This window comes from Bombus bifarius, unplaced genomic scaffold (genome assembly GCF_011952205.1).
Source record: "Bombus bifarius isolate JDL3187 unplaced genomic scaffold, Bbif_JDL3187 scf7180000008199, whole genome shotgun sequence".
Taxonomy (NCBI): domain Eukaryota; kingdom Metazoa; phylum Arthropoda; class Insecta; order Hymenoptera; family Apidae; genus Bombus; species Bombus bifarius.
Window position 1 is genome coordinate 4,294,540 of NW_022884505.1, and position 12,505 is coordinate 4,307,044.

The 12,505-nt window shown below is 36.2% G+C and overlaps 1 protein-coding gene across 2 annotated transcripts in view; it reads right to left on the bottom strand.

The window, feature by feature from the left end:
* The window catches only part of LOC117210078 (dipeptidase 1-like), a 237,946-nt gene that overhangs the window by 3,953 nt on the left and 221,488 nt on the right, over positions 1-12,505 (bottom strand). The window contains exons 3-6 of one of the 2 annotated variants that reach the window (XM_033452709.1): positions 8,865-8,997; positions 7,638-7,826; positions 6,248-6,447; positions 1,545-1,705 (exon numbers count right to left, since the gene is read on the bottom strand). In XM_033452709.1, the coding sequence (XP_033308600.1) occupies positions 1,545-1,705; positions 6,248-6,447; positions 7,638-7,826; positions 8,865-8,997 (683 nt within the window). Of the gene's footprint in view, positions 1-1,544; positions 1,706-6,247; positions 6,451-7,637; positions 7,827-8,864; positions 8,998-12,505 lie in introns of both variants that reach the window. The other variant, XM_033452708.1, reaches the window with a different exon arrangement.

Here is a 12,505-nt window from a genome sequence, read left to right on the forward strand (position 1 = left end):
CCGCATCGAAAAGCTTAATTACAGCCGTGCGTACTCCCTTGATTAAACTTATGGAATATCAAATTGGACCCACGATTCACGATGTTTCCTATTCGGATATTACACCGACTTCGATGTCCATTCGTAGAAATGGCTCATAACCGGACCGCGGATATTTGTGCAGATTCATTTTTTTTTCTTTTTTTTTATTATTCAATTTGTACTTTACAATTTGTCTAGCTGGACATTCGGTAAATTTGTTTAGCTTTATTGCTAAATAGCATGTGGATGGCTACCCCCAGCGAGATACCATCTTCGAGTTTGTATATTTTATTTCTTTAATGAGATCAGTGAGGTGTTTTCTCTTTAGACTTCTTTTTACGAAAGATTCGTATTTTTGTAAAGGCAAAATAATGGAACAGAACGTAAGGAGAAACTCGTCTCACCTACCGAGCTATGCCAGGTGCTAGACTCTGAATATTCTACGTACATTTGCGTGTTACGAACATTCTGTGCATTTTTGCATATTTACATTCGTAAAGATCCACCGGTTGCTTATAACGAAGACGACTTTTCTTCGTGTTTATCTTTTTCCAGGCAAGCAGAAAAATACCGTAGGACCTTTTATGAGTTTTTCTAGACAGATATATACGTCGGGAATGAATCATATTTGACGATATAAACGATCTTTTGATTTACATACATGTTTAATTGTATTGCGGTTATACAGGGTGGTTGGTATTAGCTGTATTCGATGATAATAACGTTTTCTAAAATAGTACACACATGTTAGATATATAACACGTAGAAGCCTCAGATGGTAACAAACGAATAATTGTCATTAAATATACGATGTATACAATTTATATACAGAGTGGTTGGTAACTGGTGGTACAAGCGGAAGGGGGTGATTCTACGCGAAAAAAGAAGTCGAAAATATAGAATAAAAATTTTTCGTTTCAGGCTCTGTTTTCGAGAAAATCGACTTTGAATTTTCGTTCGGTACGCGTGCGGTACGTTATAACGGATCTCACTGTAGATCGTTGTCTCGATGGAAAAATTAAAAAAAAATTTTTATTCTACATTTTCAACTTCTTTTTTCGCGTAGAATTCTTTCCGCTTGTACCACCAGTTACCAACCACCCTGTATATAAATTGTATACATCGTATATTTAATGACAATTATTCGTTTGTTACCATCTGAGGCTTCTACGTGTTATATATCTAACATGTGTGTACTATTTTAGAAAACGTTATTATCATCGAACACGGCTAAAACGTACAAGTTCCAAGTAACAACTGCAGAAGTTGTATACATCGTATATTTAATGACAATTATTCGTTTGTTACCATCTGAGGCTTCTACGTGTTATATATCTAACCTGTGTGTACTATTTTAGGAAACGTTATTACCATCGAACACGGCTAATACGTAAAAGTTCTGAGTAACAACTGCAGAAATTGGAAAGTTTCGAAAGGTTTATTTATTTGCGATTGTGTATTCTATCGTGCATATGTATATGGATTTGCGCGATAGAACGTGTTAAAGAAAAAAATGTACCTACTTGTTGATACCATCGAAGTCGCCACCGACACCGATGTGGTCCACACCAATTAGGTTTTTAATGTAGTAAATGTGCTCGGCAACGTCGGAGACGGTCGCCTGAGAGCCACATTTCACGAAGTAATTATAAAACGTCACCATCACCAATCCACCGTTAGCAGCCTACAAATGAAATTCATTATTATATGTTGCATCGTTCGATAAAGTCGCTCGAAGTTTCGATCGTACTTCTTATAAAAAAACTTATCCGAGCTTTAAATCCCATACTTTCGTGTATCTTCATCCAAAAATTTAAAATGGCTGGATGGTATCAGGCACAATAGCAGGCAAAATTTTTGGGATACGATGGAATTTGGAAATTGAAAAGTTCGAAGGATCGCGTGTTCAAGGTTCGCAAGATTAAAAAATTTGGAAACTCGAGTGTTTGGAAATCTGGGTGCCTGAACGTTCGAAAGTTTGAACTTCAAGCAAATTTAGATGGCTGGATGTTTACAAATTTCAATGTCCGAAGATTCGAGCGTTTGAAAACTTAGAAACCTAAAGATTCGACGCGTTCGATGAATTTTTCAGGCTTCGGTGACTCGAAAACTTGGAAAATCGAAAACTTGAAAATTTGAAGATCTGGCGACTGGAATCTTTCACCTGAAACAAATAAGGAACACGCTAGCTTTCGGATCGACGAAAAGTTCGATTATTCCGCTCGAAGTCTGAAATCTTGGTCGTGCCTTGTATTGACCGCAAATTCTGACCGCAACTATCGTCACGTCTTCCTCGATCAAATCTACCGCAATGTTCTCGCGTAACCGCATTTCGTCTGCATCGTACGTACCTGTGTTTCCTCTTTTGGGCAACTGTACTGTACCGTAGAAACCTGTCGCAAACGAACCTAAATGTTGGTCCAGAATGTTACGAATTTTATTTTAAAGAACGATCTGTGGCGGATCGGTATCAATAGGACGCCGACAGATCGAGGCATCAACGCGGCGAAACACCTCCCGTGCGATCCGCGGGTACCAACCGTCAACACTAGAGGGCTACTACGACGACAACGAGTCTGTCTATCTCGCTAGCGGTCGAATATACGGGCGCACGATACAAATAACGCACCCAGCGAGACTCCCTCTACGTCTAAGGTAGGGACTACCGGACATAGCCTTACTGACGAGTCCACTGGTAGTCCCGGGACGAAACGCAAACTCCTCTTTTCACCTATCTCCAACTACACCTCCGCCGAAGATCTTTCTTATTTTCGAATAGATAACGAATGAACGTTGTTTTATTCGAGAGGAAAGAATTTATCGACGGTTTAACATCGTAAAGTAAATGTAATAAAGTCGAACTTTTAACAGATTCTATATTGGATTCTTTTCTAAAATTTCTTTCCACGATTCAGAAACGTTATAACGATCGACGACTTGAATAAATCGTAAATTGTTCTTCTCTGATATTTTCTTACAGATTTAGCTATGTAATGCTTATTATTCCCTTTGATCAGAGAATTGCATAGGATATTACTGGCTTATAAGAGAACCGAAGATCTTTTGTAACCATCGAGTAACGGAAGAGCACTTGTGAAATGCCGATCTCGGACAGTTTCAAGCTTCGTAACGAGATAACTCTCTTGTCAAGCTAAAACAATGCGTTCACACAGGTTTCTATGTCAAAATATCGCTTAATAATGTTCACTGTGTAATTTTTTGGAATGTTTAAAAAATTCATCTCAATTATCGTAAAATAACTTTTACTTGATTTCCATTGTATTATTATTATTATTATTATTACTATTATTATATATTATTTTCATTTTATATCGAACATATACTGTGTCTATTAGTCTGTTTAATATCGATAAAATACATCTATGTACCTATGTATGTTATGTCTCAAGAACGTGTATAGGTATGTGTTTTACGACTATAAAATCAAATTTTCTATTCTTTTCCAAGTACGAGTTACAAAGTACGAGGCAACGAAATCCGATTAGAAATACGCAGAATGTAACAGTTAAATTTATAAAAATTGTGTTACAATTCCATCTTGCTGTATTCGGGGTTCAATTTTTGTAAAATGAAGCATTCTCCTACGCTGATTCCGCGTGTATCTGCGCAAAAACATGTCAAACATGAAAAGAATGTCAAACACGGCGTAGTTATCAAGTTGATGATGTATACGTAAGAATTAAAAGTTCTTTCGGGTGGTTTTACAGTTACGAAACGCAGCGTAGAATTCTAGCGAGACGAGGAAAAATCTGCCACTCGAGGGGATTCGAGGAAGAAAATTGCGGTTTGTGGAAAGATACGAAGCCAACGAGGAACAGGGGAACAGATAAATCCGTTAATTTCTCGCCCTACTAATTTGTCGTTTAACGAGGGAACGCGAAGAGGTTTCCTATAATGGAGCAGAAAACCCGACAATAGAAACGAATAGCCGGTGGTAAATGTTTCGTGTCACTGGGAGACCAGCTGCACAGATAATCGTCCATCCTCTGGAGAGGAAGAAGAACGATCTGGTGCGAGAGAAAGCGCGAAAACCGTCACTTTTCTTTTCAATTCGACGAAACTTATTTCGCAACAAATCTACGTAGATCGTTAACAGATCCTCGAACAGCACTTTTATTTGACAAACGTTTTACAAGCTATCGTATAGCAGAGAATATTTTGCCACTATGCACAGCGCTACGAATAATTATAAACTCAAACATATTTTCTTATGTTATTGTAGGGACATATGCGTCTTAGGATGTATAGCGGCATATGCGTCTTAGGACGTCGCGATACGCAGATGCTTCACATAGTTGTTCTGCCACAGAGGATTAACACTGCACGACGCACATAATGTAATAGACAAACTCTGGACAAAGCTTTCGGTCCCCCTTCTCGACCAGTATAAATAGACGACCAAGTTCTCCACGAATAGTGCTACATAAAGCCATATTAAAACCTATTTGGACCTATGGGATCCAACTATGGGGAACAGCGAGTAATTCCAACATAGAAATTCTCCAAGGATTCCAATCAAAAGCTCTAAGATCCTTAATAGATGCACCTTGGTATGTTACCAATGAAACAATACACAGCGACCTTAAGATAGCCACAGTTAAAGAAGAAATATCCAAATTTAGTAACAGATATAATACAAGAGTTAACAACCACCAAAACCCATTAGTTACTCAATTACTTGACACGACGGATCCGACTAAAAAGACAATACCCTTCAGATTTAAGCATTAGATTCAACTAGAATCAAACATACTATAAACTCTTATAATCCAAGTTACAGTACCACGCCAAAATAATTTACTTATAATTCTCAATTGATTGTAAAAAGTCTACCAAATAAAAAAAAACTTCCCCACTAGTCAGTAGTAGTGCGAATGAATATCAGTATCGAGTCAGTAAATCAGTCAGTCGAGCGAACTAGTATAACGAATCAATCTTATAACGAGTATCATCGAGTGAACAACGCTTGCGATTAACTTTGTATCCTACACTTTAAAATATCTGTAAATATAGTTGATTAAATTAACTCGTCCGATTATTGATTTAACCAACAACACGTCACACCGTCCACCACATTATTTTATTCGATTATTATTCTTATTAGTGATTATTAATCTTATTTCCAAGAACTGACTTATTTCCAAGAACTTATTTCCAGACTGTTCATGTCTGGACAAGCGAAATTGCTTTTGTAAGGGATAAATCGAATGCTGTAGGATATCAGCTCCTGATCACCTCCGTTACACGGAGAATTATCGTCCTTCGTAAATGAAATAGAAGACAGAAAGCCAGTTTTTCAACAAGACAATGTTGCTATTCGTATAGCCGGTGTTAGGAAGCCGTGGTTCCAGGATTTCGTGGTTCCAGGATTTCCAACAGAATTATTATCATGGCTAGCGTCGAGTCCTCATCTGAACCCGATCGAGACCTGCGGGGAATTCTACGAAGAAAAGTTTACGAGCAGGAGAAGTCACCTATAGAAAATATGGTTGAACTTGAATAAAGAATGAAATCCGTAGGGGGTGGATATTCAAAACGAAACTTTAAGTAAGTTAGTGGATAGTATATCTAACAGATTAATAGAAGCAACAAGAAGTAAAGGAAAATACACAAAACATTTAACGAAATCTACGTGTAACATTGACGTTATATCTTTTTTGCAGTGGAATACACAATTTTAAGAGAAAATTGTAATATTTTTCAGACTTCGAAAGAAGACAATTTTTGTTTGTTGCATCGTCAGTTTTGTTTTGTATTGTAACATGAAATTATACAGACAATTTCGTCGATGTTTCTTCCAATGTCATGACAAATGTAAAAATAAGGTTTGAGTTTATAATTATTCACCGCACTGTATACGTATGTCTCTATTTTTTCTCCAACAACGAAGATGATAATTCAGTTCGAAATATCTTTTAGAAAATTTTCAGAATTTTTATTATTTGTCGGCTGGCTTTTCTTCTTATTTAATACCAAAGCTCTGACTTTATGAAACTTGAATTTAATTTTCGTTCTGCTCCTGAAAATGTGTCTTTCCGTTATCTTTTTCTCTTCTCGAGGGAGGATCGGTAATTTTAATAATTTGAATATAATTAGATTTATTTTCTTACTCGTTCCGATATATTAATCTTTTTCAGCGAAATTTTTATCTTAATTTAAATTTAATTAAACGGAAAAACAGTCGAATAACGTGGCTTTTGCTTACCAGCTGCCTTAAAATGTCGTCGGGAACGTTCCTCGAGGAATTACAAATAGCGAAGGCCGAGGAGTGAGAAAAAATGACGGGTGCTTTGCTGGCTCTTAAAGCGTCCCTCATGGTTGCCCTCGCTGTATGACTAAGGTCTATCAGCATTCCCAGCCTATTCATTTCCTGAACTACTGTTTTCCCGAACGCCGTTAGACCGCCTCCTAAAACAAACGAGAACTTAGCTTTCTCCCTCTCTCTACTTACCGTCGAAACATTTATCTCCCTGATACAACGAAACTTGGAATTTTTCATTTTCCGATCGTGTTATGCTATTACTATATCTTTTTATAGCTTATATAATATAATATGATAATATAGTAACGAGTACAATAAAGATTACATAATATACTATGTTTCATTGGATATGTACGCGATAGTCGCGATATCGAATATTTTTAATTTCATTGTCATTTCAGTGTGAAAAATGTTGAAGTAATTACTTCGAGAAAAACTCTACACCTTTTCTTTTGTATATCCGTGACCCGGAGAATACGCTGTTACGAAGAGAATAGAATAGAATTCAGTGAAAAAACTTGAAATAAAGAGAGGTGCATATTACTGTGTCCTTGAATATAAGTTTTGTTTTGGGTTGCAAGGTCTAGAAACAAAAGAGCTATAGGTAGATTTCTATCGCTGTTTCTTGTATCCTTCAGCTAGAGCTACACAGCAAAGTTAACTTTTTGCTAATGTCCTTTGCCATAAATATATGAACGTGCTCCCTATCATCCTTCTTCTATTGTATTGTAACACTGAAAGAATGAGGATCTGGATCAGCATACACTATACCTGTACTTATACCTATACTTATACCAATATATTTTTCTATTACAAATGCATCCACTCTTTCCTTTAGCAGTCAACGTCGACAAATTAAATTCACCATATTGTACTTTATTAATTATTCGACATTCGTTTATCGTTAGCAGTAAAATCACTTGCAAATCATATTGCCTTTAACCGTATTTTCTATGTGTTCTTACCAGTTAAGTTATATTCTACCAGTCAATCTCAACACAAAATAAAGTTGCATTGCAAATATTTTTGTATCTAGATTGTTATATATTTATAAGAAATTTCAAGAAATATATAAAACACCCCAAACACACTCGTAATAACATTTATTACACAATCTCAACACAAAATAAAGTTGCATTGCAAATATTTTTGTATCTAGATTGTTATATATTTATAAGAAATTTCAAGAAATATAAAAAACACCCCAAACACACTCGTAATAACATTTATTGGATAGAGCTAATTTCTGTTTATTTCTCGCTTTTTTTTTTTAAATTACGTTCGTAGAAAGGTAAATTTACTTAAATATTCACAGTTCATCTATATTACTCACCATCCTCCTCTTCGTCTTCTACCGACGAACTTTTCGCCCACGGTGTGTTACAAGTGTGCGTGAGCGTGAGATACCGTACACCCAATTGATACAGTGTTCTTAAAACAGCTAAACTGCTTCCTAGGCTATGTCCACCTTCCACCCCAATCAATGAAGCTATCCTGCCTCTTTCGTGAGCATCCAGAATCTCTGAAAATTAAGTCAGTATCATCTGTACAATCTCGTTTGTAGACATAGTATTGAGTTATGTACCGGGCAAACGTTTCTTAATCTTTTGAATTGTTTATTTCCTCGGTCTTGTCCCTTCTAAGTGTTAACTTAGACTGTTAACCAACTGTTAAGTGTTCGGTGCCAACCGAATAGGGAGATCTCCCTGTTTGGTCACGCAACGATGTTCTTCGCAGAGGGGAGATCTCCCTTTTTCACTTTAGCAACGCGTTTTCTTTTCTTGTTTGTTGTTATTATCAGTTATGTTTACCTGGAATTGTTCCCAATTAATCGCGCCAACTTTTCTGCTTTTATAAAGTACAGTATATAATAAAGTACACGAATCTAGTGGTGTTAAAATTAATTAAAAAGTTACACTGTCGATTATGACTAAAAATAAAGTTACACACTGTAAAAAATATTAGAATGCATTATGAATTTTTCATTTCGCGTTCAAATCCTGTTATTTATCTTTAGTCACCTTCAATGTTTTTAATTTTACCTATATTTTGTTATACTTTCAATTTGATGTTTTGTATAAACAATATCTGAAATCGTTAAATAAAATCATAATTGACCGCTTAAATAATTTTTAGATTTCTTTGTTTCTTAAGCAGTGAATATCAGTCCTCGATGAACTTCGAAAAATGCGCGGTGGAAACGCGCTCCGTTGGCTAAGTGTTAACTCATCGAGTTTGTTATATCCTCTTTTGAAGAAAACAAAGAAAAACACCTATTTAACATAGTGTACGTCCAGCTGGACAAATTGTAAAGTATAAATTAAATAATAATAAAAAAAAAACATAATGAGAGACCAAGTGTAAAGACAAATCTTTCTTGTTAATCATCGTAGTCACTTATCTTTGCTATTTCGTTTTTTTCTTTAGTTTATCACGCTTATCACGCCTATTATATTTTTCTTCCTTTTTAACGATTCGTCTGTTTAAGAAACAGAGGGTAGCCAGGAAGCGGTGGAGTTCAGATTTGTGTCTGTTTCGGATAATCGTGAAAGATACTAACCCGTTGAAGATGCAGCGAACTGCATGTGTTGCGAGTACTTCTCTATGAGCCTCTTAATGAGGTCCACCTGCTCCAGAGTCAGCTGGACCGCGTTGAGATGCTGCGACTCGCACGGCACGTAAGCAGCCCAAAACTGTGAACAAGGTACGAGCCGGATTATTCTTTGGTTAATTAGGAACAGCAGAGAAAGGGAGGGAGAAATATCGTCGACGCTGAATACACTTGCAAGGAACGTAGGTATGCGAAAAATGAACGAAACTTTTCTCTTTTGAGAAAGTCAAAACCGCGTGTTTACCGCACTATATCTCCTTTAGAATCTTTCACGATATTTCTAATTTCGTTTCTCCGCACGTTTTTAGAACAAAGTAATTCGTCGTTGTTTGAAAGACACGTAGCGCCTGACGTTGATGTATTATGTCGCTATTATTTTCTTATTTTTGGATGTAATATCTCAGCAATTTCGCTGATACTCTCGGCATTTCAATTTTCATATTTTAAGGTCTTTGTATTTTATTAATATTTTAGTTTTTTTTAGAAATATCTTAATTCAATTGCTTTTCACTATACGTTACATTTTAGCGTATCACGTTCCTCTGACTTCTCTATACCATATACTTTTTAATTTTCTTCGTTCCCCTCTCATTTAGCGGTTTAAAAGGCGATTTACATTTTTATATCGATTTTTATATCGTTCGATGATTAACTCGCAAGATCGAGAATATTTTGATAAATTTTTGAATTACCTATATTCCATACGTTCCCTCTTTTATCACGTAATCCATTATATCAGTCAGCTGAGAAAGTTGGGCGAACAGAGTTCGCAACACATTCAACTAAAACGTCTGATGATCGATGGGGAACGCTGCTCGAATTTTGGTTCATTATTGCAGTTTAATAAGATCGTTGTCCATTATTGTACTCCAATTTATTACGTATTACTTTATCCTGCGAAACTGTGACAAATTTTACGAGGGTGGTTCTACGCTCGTGATTCATCGTACCGCAAATATGGTATCACGTAGCGTCCATAAATAATCGTCTGCATGAAAATTCGTTGTAACTTGCGGTTAATCGGGCCACAAAGATTGCAACGATATAGTTATAGCAACTGGCGAGGTTCAATTTCGAATAAAAATGAAGATACGAATATGTCAATTTCTCGTTGTCTCTCGTCGTATCCATTTTCTAATTTAATTCGATCTCAAATTTGCAGTTATTTTCAGAATTCTTTGAACGTAACGAAACGCGTCGATGGATCATAACGAGTACCAAAGAATTTTTACGACGACGGAGCTTTCTAAGTTTGAAATTTCAGTGACGATGAAACTTTGGAAGTAGCGATCGATTATTATTTGCAGTTTTATTGGTTTCACAATTTTTAGATTCATTTCAATAATAAGACTGGACAATGCGTGATATAACATTTTTCACGCGTTCTCTGAAATATCGATTTCCTCTTAGGTTTGATATTTTCGTTGTTTTCGAACAACGCAACGAGTAATGAATTTTTATCGACGAGCTTCGAATAATAAATAATAAATAATAAATAAATAGCAGGTGAAACTCCGTTGCTTTCGTTAAATGATTAAACGAATCGAATCGAAATTTTTGACACGCATACCGAAGTTAAAAAACAGTTCGATAATTTATCTTCGTCTCCATCTATTTTTATTTTCATTTTGATTATTCGTAATCGAAACTCGTCTTGTCCGGGCAAGTAGGAAATTATTTTTCGCCACAGAATAAATTGAATTTGCAGAAAATTGAAGACGAGAGTTGGTCGTGTAAGACAGAAAATGCAAAGCTGATAGGAGGGACATCGAAAAAGAAAATTGTTGCGTTGTGGTTACGCAATATACGGAAGATGATGTACCAGAACATAGAACATTTTTTCATCTTCCGTTTTCTCTTACGTATACAGTCCTCGCCTGGGAGCGGAGATTGGTTTCCTTTATGGTTCCTTGTGGCGGACTTCTGTTTTCCTTAGGGAGAAACAAGTGCAACTGGAAACGAATGAATTACACGTTCGTTGAAACTTATTTTCTGATTCAATTTTCGTAATACTCTTCTATCAGCATAGATGGACTCGTAAGAAAATAAGAAATTCGTTCAACGTTGTTAACTTGTTATTATCGTAATTCGCTGGCGTGTACATATCACTTTGTTTCGACGACAGTTCTTGATATTTTCTCTGGTTGGACTTTTTCTTTTTATTTGGAAGTAGCTTACAATCAATTTTCATTGAGAATTATAAGTAAATTATTCTAGCGTGGTACTATAACGTGAATAATAAATGATTATCGTACGTTTGGTTCCACCTGAATCTAACGTTTAAATCTAAAGGGTAATGTCTTTTTAACCTGCGGATCTAATCGGTCGTGTCAATTAATTGAATAACTAGTGGTGTTACGAACGTTCGCGAAGAAACGCGATCGCGAGGAATTCCTTGCTACAATTCTGATAATCGACGCCGCGAATCAGTCGTTCCCCTGTTTCGATTAAGATAACAGAGATAGTTCAAATGACTGTAACACTGAATTAACAGGGTTAATATAAGCTTCTATTTCCAACAATATTTAAAATTATAATGAACACGTCACAAATGATTTAACGATGATACAATTAGTTTGTTTTGGATTTTATTCGTCCGAATCTCTCGATACACTCCGTTTGAATCCTCATTTGCCACTGACTGCCCTTCGGTTTTGTCCTTCTCTGGGAGACGACCCCCACCACGCTCGGTTCTCGCAACCGTTCGCGCCTATGATCACGTATGCCACCTTCTTTGTGTAAAATAACGGACCGAAGGCGAATCGATGTTTCTAGAACTCGCTGCTTGACGACAACTATGCGTTTATCTCTATTTTGTGTATATCTCGACGGTCATGTAAGACGATCTGTCTGCGACACTGTAGTACCAAGGAAGACGGTTAGGGACACGGCCTATAGTAAGCCTATAGCCTATATAAGCCCAATAGTTAATTCTTATGTTATATCTATCACCGAATTTGGATATTTTTTCTTTAACTGTAGGTATTTTAAGGTCGCGATGTATCGTTTCGTTGGTAACATACTAAGGTGCATCTATTAAGGATCTTAGAGTTTTTGATTGGAATAAAATGGACAATAGCATTTTCCAATTCTTAGGCTTTACTTGCACTCCCTAATCTCGTTAGATCTAAAGTGCACAATATTTTTCAATTCGTTCGTTATTACGGTAGAACCACGTTCATCTGGACTCCATTTATTCGAACGAAATTCCAGTTAATGTCCGATCAGCCGAACTTCTGCCGGCTCGATTCACTTGTCTGAACGCGAGCCCCTATTATACGAAGGAAAAATAATGGGTAACGAGGAAAATCGGTGATCTCCTATTAAACGAACTCCAATTACATAAATTACTTGCCCGTCGACAAATTCAGATAAATCGAGTTTTATTCTGATTTTACGGACTAATGATGTAGCCACCTACAACTTTGACTACTCGGTGTGCAAAGTTGAATTAAAAGATATTAGGTCATACGAAAAGCTTCTTTCGTTTTATAAGGAAATAATGGTGCACAACATGTTCCGTTTTATATTATTTTATCGAACTACGTATGATCCATTTTGTTTTATCAAGATAAAGATTACGACGTTCG